General features: G+C 35.1%; 1 protein-coding gene across 1 annotated transcript in view; it reads left to right on the top strand.

Annotated features, from left to right (window-relative positions):
- LOC127705233 (uncharacterized) overlaps positions 1–26,615 on the top strand; it is a 164,653-nt gene that overhangs the window by 11,458 nt on the left and 126,580 nt on the right. Inside the window, exon 2 of the mRNA XM_052209558.1 lies at positions 5,370–5,459. Within this exon, the coding sequence (XP_052065518.1) occupies positions 5,388–5,459 (72 nt within the window). The 5' untranslated portion in view covers positions 5,370–5,387. The remainder of the gene's footprint in view (positions 1–5,369; positions 5,460–26,615) is intronic.

Below are 26,615 nucleotides of genomic sequence, written 5' to 3'. Positions count from 1 at the left end.
CAATCATACACTACCAACATACCTTCCACCAATCATACACTACTAACATACCTTCCAACAATCATGCACTACCAACATACCTTCCACCAATCATACACTACCAACATACCATCCACCAATCATACGCTACCAACATACCTTCAACCAATCATGCACTACCAAAATACCTTCCAAAGATCATACACTTTCAACATACCTTCCACCAATCATACACTACCAACATACCTTCCACCAATCAAACACTATCAACATACCATGCACTGATCATACACTACCAACATACCTTCCAACAATCATACACTACAAATCATACACTACAATCTTATCATACTCCAATTACACCAATCATACACTACCAACATACCTTCCACTAATCATACACTTCCAACATACCTTCCATCAATCATACACTTCCAACAATCATATAATACCAACACACCTTCCACCAATCATACTCTTCCAACATACCTTTTACCAATCATACACTACCAACATACCTTGCAACAATCATACACTACCAACATACCTTCCAACAATCATACACTACCAATCATACACTACAATCTTATCATACTCCAATTACACCAATCATACACTACCAACATATTTTCTAACAATCAGACACTACCATCTAATCATACTCAAATTACAGATCTTAACACCAATAATACACTACCAGCATATCAATCATGTAATCATACTCTAATTACACATCTAACACCAATAATACACTACCAGCACATCAACCATCTAATCATACTCCACCAACACATCTAACATCAATACTACACTGCCAGTACATCAACCATCTAATCATACTCCACCAACACATCTAACACCAATAATACACTACCAGCACATCAACCATATAATCATACTCCACCAACACATCTAACACCAATAATACACTACCAGCACATCAACCATATAATCATACTCCAACAACACATCTAACACCAATAATACACTACCAGCACATCAACCATCTAATCTACTCCACCAACACATCTAACACCAATAATACACTACCAGCACATCAACCATCTAATCATACTCCACCAACACATCTAACACCAATAATACACTACCAGCACATCAACCATCTAATCATACTCCACCAACACATCTAGCACCAATAATACACTGCCAGCACATCAACCATCTAATCATACTCCACAAACACATCTAACACCAATAATACACTGCCAGCACATCAACCATCTAATCATACTCCACCAACACATCTAACACCAATAATACACTGCCAGTACATCAACCATCTAATCATACTCCACCAACACATCTAACACCAATACTACACTGCCAGTACATCAACCATCTATTCATACTCCACAAACACATCTAACACCAATAATACACTACCAGTACATCAACCATCTAATCATACTCCACAAACACATCTAACACCAATAATACACTGCCAGCACATCAACCATCTAATCATACTCCACCAACACATCTAACACCAATAATACACTGCCAGTACATCAACCATCTAATCATACTCCACCAACACATCTAACACCAATACTACACTGCCAGTACATCAACCATCTATTCATACTCCACAAACACATCTAACACCAATAATACACTACCAGTACATCAACCATCTAATCATACTCCACCAACACATCTAACACCAATAATACACTACCAGCACATCAACAATCTAATCATACTCCACCAACACATCTAACACCAATACTACACTGCCAGTACATCAACCATCTAATCATACTCCACAAACACATCTAACACCAATAATACACTACCAGTACATCAACCATCTCATCATACTCCACCAACACATCTAACACCAATAATACACTACCAGCACATCAACCATCTAATCATACTCCACCAACACATCTAACACCAATAATACACTGCTAACACATCAACCATCTAATCATACTTCACTCCACCAACACATCTAACACCAATAATACACTGCCAGTACATCAACCATCTAATCATACTCCACCAACACATCTAACACCAATAATACACTGCCAGCACATCAACCATCTAATCATTCTCCACCAACACATCTAACACTAATAATACACTGCCAGCACATCAACCATCTAATCATACTCCACCAACACATCCAACACCAATAATACACTGCCAGCACAACAACCATCTAATCATACTCCAATTACACATCTAACACCAATAATACACTGCCAGTACATCAACCATCTAATCATTCTCTACCAACACATCTAACACTAATAACACACTGCCAGCACATCAACCATCTAATCATACTCCACCAACACATCCAACACCAATAATACACTGCCAGCACAACAACCATCTAATCATACTCCAATTACACATCTAACACAATTAATACACTACCTCACATCAACCATCTAATCACACTCCAATTACACATCTAACAATATTAATAATACTATACCAGCACAACAACCATCTCATCATACTCCAATTACACATCTAACACAATTAATACACTACCTCACATCAACCATCTAATCACACTCCAATTACACATCTAACAATATTAATAATACTATACCAGCACAACAACCATCTAATCACACTCCAATTACACATCTAACACCAATAATACTATACCAGCACAACCATCTCATTATACTTCAATTAAACATTTACCAACACACTAGAATAAAAATACTCTCATTGTCATTGTGAATCTAACACAAAACACGAATGATGACACACCATAGTGACATATGCCAGCCTTTTAGGCAAAAAAAAAAAATATATGTCTAAGGTTACATCAGTAAAAAATATAGGGTAGGTAGGTCAGTATTTGAATTTTATTTTATTTTTTACATTTTATTTTTTGCGAAATGATAATGAGTTACACGGTCTATATTGCTGTGGTCCGAATTGTCCATGGGTCGAGTTTACCTGTATTTTTAATGATTGGATTATTTCCCTTTGTTATTGATTGGGCAAAAATGGCGGCAAAGTATCGATTTAATAATTTCCTTAAAAAGAAGTGTCATATTCACAATTGTGAACATTATATAAATAACACATAGCTGAGAGGGTGATAGAGCAGAATGTTACCCCGAGAAAACATTGTCAACTGAGGCAAACCAAGGTTGACAATGTCTTTTCGAGGGGTAACAATATGCTCTATCACCCTCTCAGATATTCTTATTTAATTTATTATACTGAATGTTCTGTTATTACTTTCTATTAAATTTCAAATTCAAAGTAATAAACTATGTCATCTTGTACATAACAATCATCCTTCTTTATTAAAGCGCACAGTTGAGCAAGCGTCTCCGTGAAGGGTAATAGAGTATTTGTATTGGGATAGAGTAAATTATCTCCCTCGTATTAACCAATCAAAATCTGGCATTTTGACATGAAGTATAATAATAGGATATATTAGGCAATTGATTTATTTTATTGGTAACTCTAACTTTGCTTTTGGCACGACTTCAACTAAATTTTCATTTTACGATGGAAATAAAATGACTTATGGTAGGCGCTCAAAAGTAAGGTCGGTTGGGTAACCATAAACAGACATATATTTTTTTTTTGTGGCCTTACTCATGTATCAAGTGGTTGTCAATAAAGCACGTACTAGAATAATAATACTCTCATTGTCCATGTGAATTGAACACAAAACACTAATAATGACACTACACAGTAACATGTGTCAGCCTTTTACTCATGTGTCATAGTGGTTGTCAATAAAGCACGTACTAGAATAATAATACTCTCATTATCCATGTGAATCGAACACAAAACACGAATAATGACACTACACAGTAACATGTGTCAGCCTTTTACTCATGTGTCATAGTGGTTGTCAATAAAGCACGTACTAGAATAATAATACTCTCATTGTCCATGTGAATTGAACACAAAACACTAATAATGACACTCCACAGTAACATATGTCAGCCTTTTACTCATGTGTCATAGTGGTTGTCAATAAAGCACGTACTAGAATAATGATACTCTCATTGTCCATGTGAATCAAACACAAGGCACAAATAATGACACTCCACAGTATCATGTGTCAGTCTTTTACTCATGTGTCATAGTAGTTGTCAATAAAGCATGTACAAGAATAATAATACTCTCATTGTCCATGTGAATTGAACACAAAACACTAATAATGACACTACACAGTAACATATGTCAGCCTTTTACTCATGTGTCATAGTGGTTGTCAATAAAGCATGTACCAGAATAATAATACCCTCATTGTCCATGTGAATTGAACACAAAACACTAATAATGACACTCCACAGTAACATGTGTCAGCCTTTTACTCATGTGTCATAGTGGTTGTCAATAAAGCATGTACTAGAATAATAATACTCTCATTGTCCATGTGAATCAAACACAAGGCACAAATAATGACACTCCACAGTATCATGTGTCAGTCTTTTACTCATGTGTCATAGTAGTTGTCAATAAAGCATGTACCAGAATAATAATACTCTCATTGTCCATGTGAATCGAACACAAAACACGAATAATGACACTACACAGTAACATATGCCAGCCTTTTACTAATGTGTCATAGTTGTTGTCAATGAAGCATGTACTAGAATAATAATACCCTCATTACAAGTTAATGAGACAGGCAAAATTTAATGTAAACCAGATGGTTGAATTATAATAAATATAACTTTATTATTTTAGTATGTTTGGTTTTAATGTAATAATTTACATACTACACTAATTAGGGCCCCGCCTAGTGTCGGGTCGCCCTATATTGATCAGTCTGTCCGTCCGTCCGTCTGTCCGTTTGTCCGTAACAAATTGTGTTTGCTCTATATCTAGAGAACCGTTATAATTTCATACTTTATACTTGACACGCATATTAACCAACACCAGAGAGTGTGTCATAATGTTTGTACAACTTCCTAGGTCAAAGTTCAAGTTTAAAAACTTTAGTTTCAAATGACAACCCTATGTCCTATAGTAAAGATCGTGTCCACTCTATATCTTGAGAACTGTTAAGGTCAAAAGTCAAGGTTAAAAACTTTGGTTTCAGTTGACAAGTCCATGTCCTAGGGTAAAGATACAAATTTTTTACCACACATTATTTCAGCGGGGCCCACAGAGATGGCTCCCATCTCAATGATGTCTAGTTAATTCATGTTCTTAAACAGTAAAATCTCAAATATTGTTCATGTATCTCTTTATTATGTCACTTCATATTTGTTGTTGGTTTAGGTTGACTGGTTTTATGTCAAGTATATGTAAATAAAACAATATTCTACATTGTATAGGTAAAATTAGTACAACAATTGCCTATTATTTAAAGAAGATGTATATTTGTATGATTGATAAAAGAGTTTTTGATTGTATTTCAGGGTAAGACTCCTTATGATATGGTAACAATGAAAAGCAATGATTCTGAAGAGAAAAAAAGGAAAAAGAAAGAAGTGATGGACTTCCTAAAGGTAAATATTCTGTCTTAATTAAAAAGAGATATTCACAAATGTGTCACAGACTGTTAGAGACACAACAGACTTGGTACAAAGAAGTTACAATAAAACAGTTGCCTTTAGTTGTCAATGTCACTGTAGTATTTGTTGTCAGTTAACAATGTTAGTTGACAAATCCAAGCTTGTTGCCTAATACATGTATAGATGTTGGCATATGTGAAAGGCAAATGTTTGAAACTAGTGTGCTCATCTGTTGAATGTCTTTTTAGTCCCCTACCAACCAAGTCGAAGGGGACTTTAGGTTTGCACTCTGTCTGTCTGTCCGTCTGTCGGTCAATCCCTCAAAACACTTTTTTTAGCTCACCTGGCCCGAAGCTTGGCGTCCATCGTCCGACGTCGTCCGTCGTTGCGTTAACTTTTTACATTTTGAACTTCTTCTAGAGAACCACTAAATGGAATGAAACCAAACATGGCATGAATGTTCCTTATGAGGTGCTGACCGAGTGTTGTTACTTTGAAGCCGATCCATAATCCAAGATGGCCGCCAGCGGGGGACTTAGTTTAACATGGGACCCTATGGGAAATACATACAAATGTCTTCTTTTAGAGAACCACTGAATGGAATGAAACCAAACATTGCATGAATGTTTCTTATGAGGTGCTGACAGAGTGTTGTTACTTTGAAGCCGATCCATAATCCAAGATGGCTGCCAGCAGGGGACTTAGTTTAACATGAGACCCTATGGGAAATACATACAAATGTCTTCTTTTAGAGAACCACTGAACGGAATGAAACCAAACATGGCATGAATGTTCCTTATGAGGTGCTGATAGAGTGTTGTTACTTTGAAGCCGATCCATAATCCACGATGGCCGCCAGCGGGGGACTTAGTTTAACATGGGACCCTATGGGAAATACATACAAATGTCTTCTTTTAGAGAAATACTGAATGGAATGAAACCAAACATGGCATGAATGTTCCTTATGAGGTGCTGACCAAGTGTTGTTACTTTGAAGCTGATCCATCATCCAAGGTGGCCGCCAGCGGGAGACTTAGTTTAACATAGGAGCCTATTGGAAATACATACAAATGTCTTCTTTTAAAGAACCACTGAATGCAATGAAACCAAACATGGCATGAATGTTCCTTATGAGGTGCTGACCAAGTGTTGTTACTATGAAGCCGATCCATAATCTAAGATGGCCGCAGGCGGAGGACTTAGTTTAACATAGGACCCTATGAGAAATACATACAAATGTTTACTTTTAGAGAACCATTGAATGGAATGAAACCAAACATGGCATGCATGTTCCTTTTGAGGTGCTGACCAAGTGTTGTTACTTTGAAGCTGATCCTTCATCCATGATGGCCGCCAGATGGGGACAATGTTTAACAAAGGACCCTATGGACAATACATACAAATGTCTTCTTTTAGAGAACCACATACTGAATGGATTGAAACCAAACATGGCAAGAATGTTCCTTATGAGGTGCTAACTAAGTTTTGTTACTTTGAAGCTGATCCTTCATCCATGATGGCTGCCAATGGGGGGACTTCCTTTAACATAAGACCCTATGGGAAATACATACAAATGCTTCTTCTAGAGGTGCACTGAATGGAATGAAACCAAAACATAGCATAAATGTTTCTTATGAGGTGCTGATGAAGTGTTGCTACTTTGTTGCCGATTTACTATTCAAGATGGCCACCAGGATTTTTTATTAAATTACAGGACCAATATTAAACCAAATTTGGCCTCACTCATTATTAGGGTATCTGTTATGATTTTAATCTATTTTTACATGATTTCCAAAACCAAAGTAGAATCAGGTGAGCGACACAGGCTCTTGAGAGCCTCTAGTTCTTCGTGCTAAAAGACATTGATTTGATATTTGATGTATTGTTTTATCATGATAAGTTACAGATCAAGTTCGAATTTTGTTCTGGTCTGATGATTTTGTGCAGAGTTATGGTCCTTGGACTTAGAAAAATCACTAAAATAATCAGTTTTCCACACTTTTTGGACATGCTTTAAGATATTGACTTGATATTTGTTATATAGTTTACACCATGACAAGTTATAGATCAAGTTAGCATTTTGTTCCAGTACAATGAATTTTTAATTGTAAGGGGACTATCAACCCTCAAAGTAGGTTTAAAGAACAGGTTGCCTTTTGGCCACCAGATATTAAATTTCAGTGGCCAATTCAAAATTTTAGTGGCCAGGACATAATTTCAGGTTGCCTAAGAAATTTGTTATGAAAGTCTAGTCAGTAGAGCTAATGAAGACTAGTAAAAAAAGCATATCAATAAATTTTCTAATATTTTTCTTATTCGCTTAATCGTAACATTAGAAGATGTACTTGTCTCTTCAGAAGCTGGAGTTTCGATAGAGGAACTCTCCTCTCTTTCTTTTTGTTTCTTAGCTGGTGAAACATCGTTGTTTTGAAAAATCTGGACAGCAACATCTGTTTGGCTGCCATGATGTATTGGCCCCAAAAACACTTCATCAGACGCTTGAATTCCCAGTTAGGTTAAGCACTTTATAGACCCTGTTAAGATTAAAAATGCGTGAAATCATATTCAAGATTTAGCATACATTCAAGCGCTCGTATGACTGTGAATAAAACTTAATAAAATACGACCGGAGGCAGGTTGATTATCCGGTATTTTACGGTTGCCAGGTCCAAATAGTACCAGTCGCCAAATGGCAACCAACAATGAAATTAAGGTCGCCTGGAGGCTTTATAGGTCGACTGTTTTTATAGCCTAAATTGAGAGCTGACTATGTATTGCATGCAATACTCTCAGAATGTTTTTTTTTTTTTTTTTGTCATCAGCTTGCTGTCTCCTTGGTATATATACAACACATCATCTCCTTTTATCTATACATAATACTTATCTCTGTGTGGAAAAGTTGATTTACATGTTTATGTAAATAGAATAGGAATAACAGTATTTTATTTTCCATTTAAAGGGCCCTATAACATGCATATATGTAGAAAGAGCTTTTATCACATTACATACAAATGCATAAGATTAAGACATAAAATGAAAAACATGAAAGACAACAACACAGTTTTACAATAATTATACCCCGCTCAATTTTTATGTTGGGTATAATGTTTTTGACCCTTTTGTCTGTCTGTCTGTCCGTCCGTCCGTCCGTCAGTTCGTCAGTCCTGTTCTTGTCATCGCAACTCCTCTGAAACCACACAACAGAATTTCATGCAACTTTATAGATAATAAGGACAAACTATGTAGATGTGCATATCAACAGGAAATTATGATTCAATTTTTAGATCACCTTTCCAAAGGAAATGTGAGCTTTTGCCATCATTTGGCGTCCGTCATCGTCCATCCAGGGTTAACTTTTTCAAACATCTTCTCCTCTGAAACTACTAATCCAATTCCAACCAAACTTAAGCTGAATGATCCTTAGGGTATCTTGAATAATGTTTGTGTTTTATTTTCTGTTTCGTCAAAAAACGTGGGCGCCATGGCTAAAAATAGAACATAGCGGTAAAATACAGTTTTTGTCGAGCCTGCTACTTTTGTTGCAGAAAGCTCGACATAGGTATAGTGATCCGGCAGCGGCGGCTACGGCGGCGGCGGCGTTAGCTAACTTCTTAAAAGCTTTATATTTTAGAAGGTGGAAGGTCTGGATGCTTCATACTTTGTATATGGATGCCTCATGTTACGAAGTTTCCGTCAGTCACATGTCCAATGTCCTTGACCTCATTTTCATGGTTCAGTGACTACTTGAAAAAAAGTTAAGATTTTTTGTAATGTTAGATTCTCTCTTATTATAAGTAATAGGATAACTATATTTGGTATGTGCGTACCTTGCAAGGTCCTCATGCCCGTCAGACAGTTTTCACTTGACCTCGACCTCATTTCATGGATCAGTGAACAAGGTTAAGTTTTGGTGGTCAAGTCCATATCTCAGATACTATAAGCAATAGGTCTAGTATATTCGGTGTATGGAAGGACTGTAAGGTGTACATGTCCAACTGGCAGGTGTCATCTGACCTTGACCTCATTTTCATGGTTCAGTGGTTATAGTTAAGTTTTTGTGTTTTAGTCTGTTTTTCTTATACTGTATGCCATAGGTCTACTATATTTGGTGTATGGAATGATTGTAAGGTGTACATGTCTAGCGGGCAGGTGTCATCTGACCTTGACCTCATTTTCATGGTTCAGTGGTTAAAGTTAAGTTTTTGAGTTTTGGTCTTTTTTTCTAATACTATATGCAATAGTTCAACTATATTTGGTATGTGCGTACCTTGCAAGGTCCTCATGCCCGTCACACAGTTTTCACTTGACCTCGACCTCATTTCATGGATCAATGAACAAGGTTAAGTTTTGGTGGTCAAGTCCATATCTCAGATACTATAAGCAATAGGTCTAGTATATTCAGTGTATGGAAGGACTGTAAGGTGTACATGTCCAACTTGCAGGTGTCATCTGACCTTGACCTCATTTTCATGGTTCATTGGTTATAGTTAAGTTTTTGTGTTTTGGTCTGTTTTTCTTATACTGTATGCCATAGGTCTACTATATTTGGTGTATGGAATGATTGTAAGGTGTACATGTCTAGCTGGTAGGTGTCTTCTGACCTTGACCTCATTTTCATGGTTCAGTGGTCAAAGTTAAGTTTTTGAGTTTTGGTCTTTTTTTCTAATACTATATGCAATAGGTCATCTATATTTGGTGTATGGAAATATTTTATGATGTACCTGTCAGTCTTGCAGGTTTTATTTGACCTTGACCTCATTTTCACGGTTCATTGCTCAGTGTTAAGTTTTTGTGTTTTGGTCTGTTTTTCTAATACTATAAGCAATAGGTCAACTATATTTGTTGTATGGAAGGATTGCAAGCTGTAGTACATGTCTGCCTGGCATTGTTCATCTGACCTTGACCTCATTCTCTTGGTTCATTGGTCAATGTTTAGTTTTCTTGGTTAAGTCTGTATCTTAGAAACTATAAACAATAGGTCAACTATATTTAGTGTATTGAATGATTGTAAGGTGTACATGTATTTCTTGTTTGGTTTATATGACCTTGACCTCATTTTCTTGGATCATGTTAAGTGTATGTGATAGTTGTAGTAAAGCTTTATATTTAGGACTATCAACATAATATCAATGATTAGTAAAGAAGGCGAGACATTTCAGCGTGTGCACTCTTGTTGGCTTATATCTTAAAAAACTAAAGCAAAGCTGACATGGAGTAAAAATGTTCATTAGGTCAAGTTCTATCAGCCCTGAAATTTTCAGATGAATCTAACAACCCATTGTTGGGTTGCTGCCACTAAATTGGTAATTTTAAGGAAATTTTCCAGTTTTTATACGGCCGCAAAAAAATTTTTGTGGTCGTATATTGGTATGACGTTAGCGTTGTCGTCGTCGTCCGGCGTCTTCCAAAGACACATTGGTTTTCGCACTCTTACTTTAGTTGAAGTGAATGGATCTCTTTGAAATTTTACCACAAGGTTCAATGCCACAAAAGGAAGGTTGGGATTGATTTTGGGGGTTATGGTACCAACAGTAAAGGAATTAAGGGCCAAAAAGGGGCCAAAAATAAGCATTTTTGTAACTTCCAGACATAACTTGTGTGTTAGTGTATGGATCTCTCTGACATTGTACCACAAGGTTTCATATCACAAAAGGAATGCTGGGATTGATTTTGGGGGTAATTGCCTCAAAATTTTAGGAATTAGGGGCCAAAAAAGGGGCAAAAAACAAGCATTTTTCTAGTTTCATGACAATAACTTGTGTGTAAGTGTATGGATCTTTATGAAATTGCACTACAAGGTTCCATACCACAAAGGGAAAGCTGGAATTGAGTTTGGGGGTAATTGCCGAAACGTTTAGGAATTGCGGGCCAAAAAGGGGCCAAAAATAAGCATTTTTCTAGTACCCAGACAATAACTTGTGTTCAAGTGTATGGATCTCTCTGAAATTGTACTGCAAGGTACCATACCACAAAGGGAAGGCTGGGATTGATGATGGGGGTAATTGCCTCAATATTTTAGGAATTAGGGGCCAAAAAGGGGCAAAAAAAACAAGCATTTTTCTAGTTTCAAGACAATAACTTGTGTGTTAGTGTATGGATCTTTATGAAATTGTACTACAAGGTTCCATATCACAAAGGGAAAGCTGGGTTTGAATGTGGGGGTAATTGCCCTAAACATTTAGGAATTTGGGGCCAAAAAGGGGCCAAAAAACACATTTTTCTAGTTTCCAGACAATAACTTGTGTTCAAGTGTATGGATCTCTCTGAAATTGTACTGCAAGGTACCATACCACAAAGGGAAGGCTGGGATTGAGTTTGGGTGTAACGAATCATAAGGGGGTTCAAAAAATTGGGGGGGGGGGGGGGGGGATTTTTGTTTTTTTCCTTTTTTTTTTTCTTTTAAAATTTTCCATTTTAAGTTGGTTATTTCTGATTTATATTTAAAAGCAAAAAATAATGATATGGTAGGAGATACACACCAAACAGGATGTGTAAATTATTATATAATAAGTATTGTGCAATAGCAAGAAATTTTCAATTGCACAGTATTGCACAATAGCAAGAAATCTTCAATTGCACAGTATTGCGCAATAGCAAGAAATATTCAATTGCACAGTATTGCGCAATAGCAAGAAATATCCAATAGCACAATATTGCGCAATAGCAATAAATTGTCAATTGTACAGTATTGCGCAATAGCAAGAAATATTTAATTGCACAGTATTGTGCAAAAGAAGATACTTCGTATAAATTGCTTATTTCTTGAACAATTTTAATGGGGTTTTATTCTTGAATTCTTGGGGTTCTTTAATATGCTGAATCTAACCGTGTATTTAGTTTTTGGATTTTGGGCCCCGTTTTTAAATTGGTCCACATTGAGGTCCAAAGGGTCCAAAATTAAACTTTGTTTGATTTCATCAAAAATTGAATTATTGGGGTTCTTTGATATGCTGAATCTAACCATGTATTTAGATTCTTAATTTTTGGTTCCATTTTCAAATTGGTTTACATTAAGGTCCAAAGGGTCCAAAATTAAACTTAGTTTGAATTTAACAAAAATTGAATTCTTAGGGTTCTTTGATATGCTGAATCTAAACATGTATTTAGATTTTTGATTATGGGCCCAGTTTTCAAGTTGGTCCAAATCGGGGTCTAAAATAAACTTTGTTTGATTTCAACAAAAATTGAATATATGGGGTTCTTTGATATGCTGAATCTCACCATGTATTTAGATTTTTGATTTTTGGGCCCCGTTATCAACTTTGTCCACATTGAGGTCAAAAGGGTCCAACATTAAACTTTGTTTGATTTCATCAGAAATTGAATTCTTGGGGTTCTTTGATATGCTGAATCTATCCATGTATTTAGATTTTGGATATTGGACCATAATAGGTGAATGTCCAATTTAGAATTTTTTAAGTTCTTAGACCACATTCATTTTGTGTCAGAAACCTATGCTGTGTCAAATATTTAATCACAATCCAAATTCAGAGCTGTATCAAGCTTGAATGTTGTGTCCATACTTGCCCCAACTGTTCAGGGTTCGACCTCTGCGGTCGTATCAAGCTGCGCCCAGCGAAGCATTTTATTCACAATTTGTTCATTTTGTTTCCCAAGAGAAAATAAATCTGGGATCCCACTGGAATTCCGGCTGGAATTCCGATGGGATTCCAATTGGGATCCCACCTAATTCCACTGGGATAAAATTTCGGGATTCCCGCAAAAGAAGCGGGATCCCGATGTATATCCCAGTGGAAATATACTGGGATCCCACTGGGATATTGTGGGATTTTGATTGGAATATACTGGGATTCCCGAAAAAAAATCAGGATCCTGAAATAAATCCCAGTGGAAATATACTGGGATATTGTGGGATTTTGATTGGAATATACTGGGATTCCCAGAAAAAAAAACGGGATCCCAAAATAAATCCCAGCAGGATATACATGCACCAATTCCAATTACATGTACTAGACACCACTGGGATTCCTGGGTTATTTATGCAAAAGGATACATGTAAAGTTCTCCTCCTTTCTGTAAATAAATTTGCTGTCTGTACTTCCAACAAGTATTGCTGAGTAAAGGTAACTGGAATCTGCATGCAATCTGTTTATACTATCAAAATTGGCAGCTCCAGTTAATCAAATCATTAAATCCCCTAAAAGTATAAAAAAAATCCACAAAGAATCATTTGTTCAAGACGTTTTGAAGCAAAAAATTCAATAGAAATATTATTGCATGTTTATACAGTAGATTGGAAACCATTTGGAATCAAATTAATTACCCTCCCCCTTTTTTAACCCCTGAAGATAAAAATAACTAGCGACTTATTATTTTCACCAAATAACCATTCACACAACTCAATTAAATTTTTACATACCTACCAGTTATGCCTGTTACGTGACAACAAGATTATTCATTGTTTTTATATGTTAAAATAAATTTATATATTTTCAGTTTATGCTTTCAGACTTTCTGGTGTTGATTTGCTCAAATAAAAACCATAAGGCCACTTTTTTTTTATTAGTTGGTTTAAGGGATTCTTCTTAAAAAAGGAAGGGTAGGAGGTCGAAAAAAAAATAAAAATAAAAATAATGAGAAGGAAAGGGTAGGAGGTCGAAAAAAAAATAAAAATAAAAATTGGAATTAATACTGTTTTTTTTTTTACCAAAATTCGAGAAACAAACAATGACATTAACTTTGCAGAGGGTTTGAGATTCCATATCACGTTTTGCTACTGGGGATTGATACTTTTTCTCACCCGAGCAAAACCAGGGTGAATACAAGCTTTTGAAAGAAATGCAAATAAATTAAAAGGAGATTTCAAATAACGACATAATGAGCATGACATGTCAGTGGTGTTAAAAGTATTTCTCATATAAATGAGACTGAAGAATCTCACATACAGGAAGTAGCGAGATTTATCTTTACCTTCAATAGGTGAAAAAAAACCTTTTATATGTATTTAATCAGTGTGGGTAACCATTTGACAGCTTGCAGTTTTTAACATGACTACAATGACGTTAAATTCAGCATTCAAGAAGCAGTTCTTCTATTCAAAATTGTGAATGAGCCTTCCTAAGTTATTGACACCCCCCCCCCCCCCCCCCCCCTCCAAAGTCCAGATCTAAAAAAAATTTGGGCAGCATGGCCCCTAGAAATTAACATTTTATATGTTTATAAATGTTATATGATACCAATAAAGATTGGGCAAAAGAGAGAGAGTATGTACTAAGAAGGAGGACAGTTCTTCTTATCCTAAAAGAACATCTTCTTAGCACGAAAAGATAGTGTAAAAAGTTACAAACTATAATATATATTGAGATGAAATTTACATTTTTGTCTCGGGTCCTAAACATTTGGCAAGTAAAATCCCACACTGGATACTATTTTATTCAAAGAGTGCAAGTTAAATTTGTGTACTTTTCCTTTGGTAGGCTGCTGTAGGATTTCCTCATATTCATTAATAAACTGAATGCATTTTCATTGGTTGCAGTCGAAACTCGCTGCATCCAATCAAAAAGCGCCTATAACATGATCACGTGTAAATGTAGAAAGTGTATGTAAAGAATTGCCACGTGCTTATTGTGCAACAAGTCTTTATATCCCTAAACATACGACTATATTTAGTGACAATTTGAATGTTTTTAATCAATTAATAGAAGTTCCTGTGTATGTTTCTTGCACAAATGCATGAATGTCAACGTATATTTTCGTTTCCTGCTTTACCAAGTGTGTAGAATCTAGACGCTACCGTGTTTTTATCTAAAAATTGAAGAGTTCAAGTGCTACCATTGGTCAAGAATAATGTATTCGGAATGGGCGTGACTTTAATCTACTGATAGATGGCGCAACATTGTTATCACAAATGTCGGCTAAATCTGCCAAGGGTGAAGAGGAGGGAAGTGGATCATAACCCTTGGCTAGCGAAGATGGGTGTCAATAACAAAAACGCTTTCACTAAGACATTCAAGAATAATGTCTGTTACAGTCTGTAATGGTTTTGTGCGTACAAACTGCCCTAAAACATCCCCTTTCGACGGGTTTCTGATCGCCCCATATTATATCGGCCAGAAGTTGATCTGTCTCTGTAACGGTATTATATAAATAAATCAAGGGTATCGCATAAAAATATTTATTACTGGCCAGTTTTTAAATATAAGAAAAAAAAACTTTATTTAATTGGCACAGGGTGCATGCGGATGAACTAGTGGCCGCATTATCTAGGACAGTATTTTCTAGGGTCGGACTGTTCAGTACAATTACAAAAAAAAAACATGTGGTCATGACTTTTTTTACATTTTACATAAGTTGAGAAACCAACGTTTTACGATGTCGATCATTAGCCTATCATTGATATATGCCGGACGACAATTAATAGAAACGCACTTAAGGGCCAAGTGAGCTTTTTTTCATCACTTGGCGTCCGTCGTCTGTCGTCGTCGTCGTCGTCCGTCGTCGTTAACTTTTACAAAATTCTTCTCCTCTGAAACTACTGGGCCAAATTTGACCAAACTTGGCCACAATCATTATTGGGGTATCTAGTTTAAAATGTGATGGTGACCCGTCCAACCAACCAAGATGGCCGCCATGGCTAAAAATAGAACATAGGGGTAAAATGTAGATTTTGGCTTATATCTCTGAAACCAAAGCATTTAGAGCAAATCTGACATGGGGTAAAATTGTTTATCAGGTCAAGATCTATCTGCCCTGAAATTTTCAGATGAATCGGACAACCCGTTGTTGGGTTGCTGCCTCTGAATTGGTAATTTTAAGGAAATTTTGTCGTTTTTTTTAATTTTTGCAGTAGTATATTGGTATGACGTTGGCGTCGTCGTCATGGTCGTCGTTGTCGTCGTCTGAAGACACATTTGTTTTCGCACTCTAACTTTAGTTTTAGTAATTGGATCTCCATGAAATTTTACCATAAGGTTCAATACCACGAAAGGAAGGTTGGGATTGATTTTGGGGGATATGGTACCAACAGTTAAGGAATTAGGGGCCAAAAAGGGGCCAAAAATAAGCATTTTTGTAACTTCCAGACAATAACTTATGTGTAAGTGTATGGATCTCTCTGACATTGTACCACAAGGTTCCATATCACAAAGGGAAGGCTGTAATTGATTTTGGGGGTAATTGCCTCCAAATTTTAGGAATTAGAGGCCAAAAAAAGGGGCAAAAAACAAGCATTTTTCTAGTTTCAGGACAATAACTTGTGTGTAAGTGTTTGGATATTTTCTGAAATTGTACTACAAGGTTCCATATCACAAATGGAAAGCTGGAATTGAGTTTGGGGGTAATTGCCCGAAACTTTTAGGAATTGGGGGCCAAAAAGGGGCCAAAAATAAGCATTTTTCTAGTTTCCAGACAATAACTTGTGTTCAAGTGTATTGATCTCTCTGAAATTGTACTGCAAGGTACCATACCACAAAGGGAAGGCTGGGATTGAGTTTGGGGGTGATGAATCATAAAGGGGTTCAAAAAATTTGGGGGGGGGGATTTTTTTTTTTTCTTTTTTTTTCTTTTTTTCCTTTTTTTTTTTTTTTTTTCCATTTTAAGTTGGTTATTTCTGATTTATATTTAAAAGCAAATAATAATGATATAGTAGGAGATACACACCATACAGGATGTGTAAATTATTATATAATAAGTATTGTGCAATAGCAAGAAATTTTCAATTGCACAGTATTGCACAATAGCAAGAAATCTTCAATTGCACAGTATTGCGCAATAGCAAGAAATCTTCAATTGTACAGTATTGCGCAATAGCAAGAAATATCCAATAGCACAATATTGCGCAATAGCAATAAATTGTCAATTGTACAGTATTGCACAATAGCAAGAAATATTCAATTGCACAGTATTGTGCAAAAGAAGATACTTCGTATAAATTGCTTATTTCTTGACCAATTTCAATGGGGTTTTATTCTTGAATTCTTGGGGTTCTTTAATATGCTGAATCTAACCGTGTATTAAGTTTTTGGATTTTGGGCCCGTTTTTAAATTGGTCCACATTGAGGTCCAAAGGGTCCAAAATTTAACTTTGTTTCATTTCATCAAAAATTGAATTATTGGGGTTCTTTGATATGCCGAATCTAACCGTGTATTTAGATTCTTAATTTTTGGTTCCCTTTTCAAATTGGTCTACATAAAGGTCCAAAGGGTCCAAAATTAAACTTAGTTTGATTTTAACAAAAATTGAATTTTTAGGGTTCTTTGATATGCTGAATCTAAACATGTATTTAGATTTTTGATTATGGGCCCAGTTTTCAAGTTGGTCCAAATCAGGGTCCAAAATTAAACTTTGTTTGATTTCAACAAAAATTGAATATATGGGGTTCTTTGATATGCTGAATCTAACCATGTATTTAGATTTTTGATTTTTGGGCCCCGTTATCAACTTTGTCCACATTGAGATCAAAAGGGTCCAAAATTAAACTTTGTTTGATTTCATCAAAAATTGAATTCTTGGGGTTCTTTGATATGCTGAATCTAACCATGTATTTAGATTTTGGATATTGGACCATAATAGGTGAATGTCCAATTTAAAATTTTTAAGTTCTTAGACCACATTCATTCTGTGTCAGAAACCTATGCTGTGTCAAATATTTAATCACAATCCAAATTCAGAGCTGTATCAAGCTTGAATGTTGTGTCCATACTTGCCCCAACTGTTCAGGGTTCGACCTCTGCGGTCGTATCAAGCTGCGCTCTGTGGAGCATTTTATTGTTTATTATCTTGAATATTATTATAGATAGAGATAAACTGTAAACATCAATAATGTTCAGCAAAGTAAGATCTACAAATAAGTCAACTTGACCAAAATGGTCAGTTGACCCCTTAAGGTATAGAACCACTAATTCAGGCCCGGTCGGAAAGAACATACAAGAAAGTAGTACATATTTTAAGCAAAATAGTTCCTACGCATAGCTGCATCTTTGTCAATAGTGGAAATATTTGGGTAGTTTTAGTATCAAATGAAAGGTTGGGGACTTGGGGTCACTGTAGAACCCTTGTTGAAAGTTTTATTTGAATAATAAAGAAGTATAGGAAATTTTAATAGGAGGGCTCATTTAGCCTGTTGTTCAGATCAGAAGTTCCTGTTTTTGTACTATCAAACTTCCGGGAACCAGTACGCTCTAATATGCAATTAAAGGTATGTTGATTTTTTCAGCACAAGTCAGCATAAGGTACAGTTTAGACATGAAATAACTGCCACTTTATTTGAAATTAAGATAAAGTAGCCATTTATGCTTGAAATTGCAGAATTTAACATAGAAAGCAATGGGGCTATGAATTAGTGGTTTTATACCTATTACTGACAGGCATGTGAAATTCTATTTTTAGAAATCATACCCTTTACAGTGAAAATTGGTCACATTTGTTGTCAGAAATCATGTTACATTATTTTTTTTATGTAACAATTATTTTAGTGTCAAATTACAGCCCTCAAATTACTACAAGAAGGTATTTTAGCCTTTTTTGGTCATTTAGCATGCACACAGTTAAGATTTTACCTGAAATTTAAATTTTTGGATTATCTAACACTGAAACCAATGAAACTTGTATATTATGACTAGTTTATAGTATAAATATTGTTTTTGGTCATATTATCTAGTGAGTGTTCATGTTTTATTGTGTTTCTTGGTGAATTATTTATTTCAAGGATTATTGGTGTATACTTATATAGGAATTCCAAAATCTCACTTGAAATGCATTTTATGACCATTTTAGCAAGTTGTCTAGCTTGGAGATACATAAATTGCTCTTGTTGATCCATGTTTATACATAAAAGTATGGTTTTTTTTACCAAATCACTCTCCTTTTCCAACATGTAGAAAAAAGGGGGGACAAAATTATCAATTATATTTTATGTTTGGACCACTGTATTTATATTCAAGGAAGAATCTCTGATAAAAATAAGACATATAGGTAAGAACACTGTTATTTGAGTAGATATTAACAAATCAGAACTGGTAAAAATTGAAAAAGTGTCATATCTGTCACTATTAGTATCCATATGTAGTTTTCTTTGTTTAACGCATATGTTAATACCAGTCCAATTTGAGCTTGAATTCAGTGATATAGTGTTTTGACAAAAGCTTTATGTGTTTTTTCTATGCTAAAAATAGATCATAGAAGGAAATAAAGTCAAGCAGAAGTCAATATAACAAAGTTGGTGCTGTTATAGGTATAGAACCACTAATTCAGGCCCGGTCGGAAAGAACATACAAGAAAGTAGTACATATTTTAAGCAAAATAGTTCCTACGCATAGCTGCATCTTTGTCAATAGTGGAAATATTTGGGTAGTTTTAGTATCAAATGAAAGGTTGGGGACTTGGGGTCACTGTAGAACCCTTGTTGAAAGTTTTATTTGAATAATAAAGAAGTATAGGAAATTTTAATAGGAGGGCTCATTTGGCCTGTTGTTCAGATCAGAAGTTCCTGTTTTTGTACTATCAAACTTCCGGGAACCAGTACGCTCTAATATGCAATTAAAGGTATGTTGATTTTTTCAGCACAAGTCAGCATAAGGTACAGTTTAGACATGAAATAACTGCCACTTTATTTGAAATTAAGATAAAGTAGCCATTTATGCTTGAAATTGCAGAATTTAACATAGAAAGCAATGGGGCTATGAATTAGTGGTTTTATACCTTAAGGAGTTATTGCCCTTTATATTCAATTTTTAACTATTTTTCGTAAATTTTTGTAATCTTTTACAAAAATCTTCTCCTCTGAAACTACTAAGACAAATTTAACCAAACTTGTCCACAATCATCATTAGGGTATCTAGTTTAAAAAATGTGTCCGATGACCCCGCCTGTGAACCAAGATGGCCGACATGGCTAAAAAATAGTACATGGGTAAAATGCAGTTTTTGGCTCATATCTCTGAAACCAAAGGATTTAGAGCAAATCTGACGGGGATAATAATGTTCATTAGGTCAAGATCTATCTGCCCTGAATTTTTCAGACCAATCAGGCAACAAGTTGTTGGGTTGCTGCCCCTGAATTTGTAATTTTAAGAAAATTTTGCAGCTTTTGGTTATTATCTTGAATATTATTATAGATAGAGATAAACTGTAAACAGCAATAATGTACAGCAAAGTAAGATCTACAAATAAGTCAACATGACCAAAATTGTCAATTGACCCCTTAAGGAGTTATTGCCCTTTATAGTCAATTTTGTACAATTTTCATAAATTTTGTAAATTTTTACAAAATATTTTCCACTGTAACTTCTGGGCCAAGTTCATTATAGATAGAGATAATTGTAAGCAGCAAGAATGTTCAGTAAAGTAAGATCTACAAACACATCACCATCACCAAAACACAATTTTGTCATGAATCCATCTGTGTCCTTTGTTTAATATGCACATAGACCAAGGTGAGTGACGCAGGCTCTTTAGAGCCTCTAGTTTTTCTAGGAGTTATGCCCATTTGCACTTATATTTTTATTGGCGTCAATATACTACTGCAACAGTTTGTCATCGCAACTCCTCTGAAACTACACAACAGAATTTCATGAAACTTTGTAGATAAGGCCAACAAAAAATATATGTCTGTTTAAGGTTTCATCCTTTAAAAAAGTAGGGTAGGTTTGTAGGTATTTCCATTTTTTTTTTTTTATTTTTATTTTTTTTTGGCGAGATGTGTGATGTTGTTACATGTTGTTTTAACTAATATTAAGTGACTATACTAACTTTTTACTGTCATATAAACTTAAGATAAATTGTTTTGTCCTTTCTAATATATAGCTAGGTTTATTAATTTACATGTATGCATAGGCATATATGCAGAAATAAAATCATTATGCTGTACTGGTGTATGAACAATCAATATATATAAAACAAGAAGACCCATCAGAAACGAGGAAAGATGACAAAACCTGCACTTTAGTCTTATACATACAGTAGAAAGGCTTGTATAGTTTGCACTGGTACATAGTTGGCCACCCTTCTCCCCACGAAATTTTAGGTAAAAAAACTTTTTGTAACTGTTAGAAAAGGTCTAATGAAACTCCGGTAATTTCAAATCGTGTGCGGTCGTTTGCGGTATTTTCTTGGGAAAACCTGTTTTCCATCATCAAACAGAAGCTGAAACTGCTTGTAAATGATTCTAGAACGCTTCATGATTGTTAAAATAAGTTTAATTCACTTAAAAAACAATTTAGAAACTTGTGTATGTTTAAACAGGAAGTTTAAAAAGCACGTGTAAAAGAAGAAACTAACCGGTGAGAGTCGAAATCCGTACATAACAGATATCACTATAATACGACTTTGAAAGTAAAACAGTTCCATCCTTTTGTAAAACAGTCTTTAATATATCTATCACATTAATGTTTGAAGGGTCTTAAGCTAATACAAACCATATTAGTCAGTATAAAACACCAAAACGGAACGAACAATAACCGATTAAGTTTTGTAGTTTACAAATTCTAAGCTGGTTTACGGTTGTCTTTTTCACTATGTTTGTATCGTTTCAATCAAGCAGATACCAGTTTATTTCAACCAATGCATTGAAAAGAAACGAGAAATTTGTAATGAAAGGTTTAGTTTTTATATTTATCAGTATTAATTTGATATTGAATAGAAATAACATATTAATATGGATGAGTGAAATTATTAGTTTGAAAAATGATAAGAGCGCCCTCTACAATATAAATAACGAAGATGGCGGAACGTAAACAAACCACCTCGCCTGCGAAATTGAAATTTTTCTCTTATTTCTTGCTTATTGTACTCTATAGTCCGCACCCCGTCTGGAAGGTCCAATTTTGGAGAATAAAACCGCTATACAAGCCTTTCTACGGTATGAACTTACTGGTTCAAGTTTTGGGGGTTGTACCAACTCCTTGTATTAAAGAATGTTTCTTTCACTGTTGCAAATTTAATGCATTAAACTTTTAATAAATTAAATTCTTTTATACCATAATAAATGACCTTCCCAGGAACATTGCTCACAGTCACAAGTTTGGTGCTGTGTTTATTAGAAGAAATAAAGAGTAGACACCCCTGCAGACCATACATATTATTAAATGTGTGGTATTTAAATTTATTTATGAGAGGTTAGTCTGAAATTATCTATCTGTCAGTATTTGGCTAACCTCTACAAGTACTGACACTTACCTGCAGAATTAATAAATAGAAGGAAAAAAACATGTATGCCTGTTTTAACAGGTTCAATTCCTGGTTTGAAATATATTTGCAGGGATAGGTGTCAATAGGGTGATGTCAGATGTCTTTTAATATATAAAAAAAGTTTGGTATGCTCGTCCTCCAGCCATCATAACTTGAAAAATATTTATTGCAGTGTTGGTAGCATTGTCTGACGCTGTTTGGACAATAGATACCAAATAATTGTTGATCTCCTTCTCACATAAAAATTCTATACATTAAACATTGAATTTATCTACAACATCTCCAACAGTTAAGTTCCCGTCAACAATAAAACCGTCACCTTGTTGAATTTCAGTCTTGCAAGTCACCGTTACTTTGTATGTTTTGGCAGGTTGTTTACTATGGTACAGATCAAACACATCGGTACCATTTATTAATTTGTTTGGTAACGTTGTCATAATAGATTTTGTGAGCATGTGGTCGCATTTTTATACGACCGCAAAAAAATTTTTGTGGTCGTATATTGGTATGACGTTGGCGTCGTCCGAAGACACATTGGTTTTCGCACTCTAACTTTAGTTTAAGTGAATGGGTCTCTATGAAATTTTACCACAAGGTTCAATACCACAAAAGGAAGGTTGGGATTGATTTTGGGGGTTATGGTACCAACAGTAAAGGAATTAGGGGCCAAAAAGGGGCCAAAAATAAGCATTTTTGTAACTTCCAGACATAACTTGTGTGTTAGTGTATGGATTTCTCTGACATTGTACCACAAGGTTCCATATCACAAAAGGAATGCTGGGATTGATTTTGGGGGTAATTGCCTCAAAATTTAAGGAATTAGGGGCCAAAAAGGGGCATCGTTGTAGTTGCCAAAGACATTTTGTTTTCACACTATAACTTTAGTATAAGTTAATAGAAATCTATGAAATTTAAACACAAGGTTTATGACCACAAAAGGAAGGTTGGGATTGATTTTTGGAGTTTTGGTCTTAACAGTTTAAGAATAAGGGGTCAAAAAAGGACTGAATAAGCATTTTTCTTGGTTTTCGCACAATAACTCTAGTATAAGTAAATAGAAATCTATGAAATTTAAACACAAGGTTTATGACCACAAAAGGAAGGTTGGGATTGATGTTGGTAGTTTTGGTCCCAACAGTTTAGGAATAAGGGGCCAAAAAGGGTCCAAAATTAAACTTTATTTGATTTCATCAAAAATTGAACTATTGTTGTTCTTTGATATGTCGAATCTAACCGTGTATTTAGATTCTTAATGTTTGGTCCTGTTTTCAAATTGGTCTACATTAAGGTCCAAAGGGTCCAAAATTTAACTTATTTTGATTGTAACAAAAATTGAATTCTTGGTGTTCTTTGATATGCTAAATCTAAACATGTACTTAGTTTTTTGATTATGGGCCCAGTTTTCAAGTTGGTCCAAATTGGGGTCCAAAATTAAACATTGTTTGATTTTAACCAAAATTGAATATATGGGTTTCTTCGATATGCTGAATCTAACCATGTATGTAGATTTTTGATATTTGGGCCCGGTTATCAAATTGGTCCTCATTGAGGTTTAAAGGGTTCAAAATTGAACTTAATTTGATTTCATCAAAAATTGAATTCTTGGGGTTACATTGAGGTTTAAAGGGTCCAAAATTGAAGTTTATTTGATTTCATCAAAAAATGAATTCTTGGTGTTCTTTGATATGCTAAATGTAACCATGTATTTAGATTTTGGATATTGGAATACCACAAAGGGATGGTTAGAATTGTCTTTGGGAGTTATGGCTCAAACCGTTAAGGAATATGGTGCAAAAAGGGGAGAAAAGGGTTTCCAGGTTAATGGACAATTACTTAAGTTCAAAACATAATCTAAAAGGCAGTGTAATATTGGTAATTGAAACTCATTTGAATATCTCACCTAAACTGCTTTTAAATTATGTATTTTGGAAATTTGCCAAAAACTTTATTATCAATAAATTTCATTGGAAATTTGCAAATAACTTTAGTTTAATGAACTTCATTGGAAACTTGCCAATATAAAATTTTGTTGATGAAGCTTTTTTGTTTATCTCACCTAAACTGCTTTTAAATTATGTATTTTGGAAATTTGCCAAAAAGTTTATTATTAATAAATTCTATTGGAAATTTGCCAAAAACTATAGTTGAAGGAACTTCATTGGAAATTTGCATTTGATATCATTAAAAATTGAATTATGTGGGTTCTTTTATAGGCTGAGAGTTATGGTCCAAACAGTTTAGGAATTAGGGGTCAAAAAAGGGCCCAAATAAGAATTTTTCTAGTTTCTGACAATAAAGTGTGGAATGGTGTATGGATCTCTGAAATTAAATTGAATTCTTGGGGTTACATTGAGGTTTGAAGGGTCCAAAATTGAACTTTATTTGATTTCATCAAAAAATGAATTCTGGATGTTCTTTGATATGCTAAATGTAACCATGTATTTAGTTTTTATACGACCGCAAAAAAATTTTTGTGGTCGTATATTGGTATGACGTTGGCGTCGTCGTCGTCCGGCGTCGTCGTCGTCGTCTGGCGTCGTCCGGCGTCGTCCGAAGACACATTGGTTTTCGCACTCTAACTTTAGTTTAAGTGAATGGATCTCTATGAAATTTTACCACAAGGTTCAATACCACAAAAGGAAGGTTGGGATTGTTTTTGGGGGTTATGGTACCAACAGTAAAGGAATTAGGGGCCAAAAAGGGGCCAAAAATAAGCATTTTTGTAACTTCCAGACATAACTTGTGTGTTAGTGTATGGATCTCTCTGACATTGTACCACAAGGTTCCATATCACAAAAGGAATGCTGGGATTGATTTTGGGGGTAATTGCCTCAAAATTTTAGGAATTAGGGGCCAAAAAAGGGGCAAAAAACAAGCATTTTTCTAGTTTCATAACAATAACTTGTGTGTAAGTGTATGGATCTTTCTGAAATTGTACTACAAGGTTCCATATCACAAAGGGAAAGCTGGAATTGAGTTTGGGGGTAATTGCCGAAACATTTAGGAATTGGGGGCCAAAAAGGGGCCAAAAATAAGCATTTTTCTAGTTTCCAGACAATAACTTGTGTTCAAGTGTATGGATCTCTCTGAAATTGTACTGCGAGGTACCATACCACAAAGGGAAGGCTGGGATTGATGATGGGGGTAATTGCCTCAATATTTTAGGAATTAGGGGCCAAAAAGGGGCAAAAAACAAGCATTTTTCTAGTTTCAGGACAATAACTTGTGTGTAAGTGTATGGATCTTTCTGAAATTGTACTACAAGGTTCCATATCACAAAGGGAAAGCTGGGTTTGAGTTTGGGGGTAATTGCCCTAAACGTTTAGGAATTTGGGGCCAAAAAGGGGCCAAAAAACACATTTTTCTAGTTTCCAGACAATAACTTGTGTTCAAGTGTATGGATCTCTCTGAAATTGTACTGCAAGGTACCATTCCACAAAGGGAAGGCTGGGATTGAGTTTGGGGGTGATGAATCATAAGGGGGTTCAAAATATTTGTGGGGGGGGGGGGGGGGGGGTTTCATTTTTTTTTTCTTTTAAAATTTTCCATTTTAAGTTGGTTATTTCTGATTTATATTTAAAAGCAAATAATAATGATATGGTAGGAGATACACACCAAACAGGATGTGTAAATTATTATATAATAAGTATTGTGCAATAGCAAGAAATTTTCAATTGCGCAGTATTGCACAATAGCAAGAAATCTTCAATTGCACAGTATTGCGCAATAGCAAGAAATATCCAATAGCACAATATTGCGCAATAGCAAGAAATTGTCAATTGTACAGTATTGCGCAATAGCAAGAAATATTTAATTGCACAGTATTGTGCAAAAGAAGATACTTCGTATAAATTGCTTATTTCTTGACCAATTTCAATGGGGTTTTATTCTTGAATTCTTGGGTTTCTTTAATATGTTGAATCTAACCGTGTATTTAGTTTTTGGATTTTGGGCCCCGTTTTTTTAATTGGTCCAAATTGAGGTCCAAAGGGTCCAAAATTAAAC

Source organism: Mytilus californianus, unplaced genomic scaffold (genome assembly GCF_021869535.1).
Source record: "Mytilus californianus isolate M0D057914Y unplaced genomic scaffold, xbMytCali1.0.p SCAF_6, whole genome shotgun sequence".
NCBI lineage: Eukaryota > Metazoa > Mollusca > Bivalvia > Mytilida > Mytilidae > Mytilus > Mytilus californianus.
Note: the sequence above shows the minus strand (reverse complement) of the source record. Positions and strands in the feature narration are given on the sequence as shown.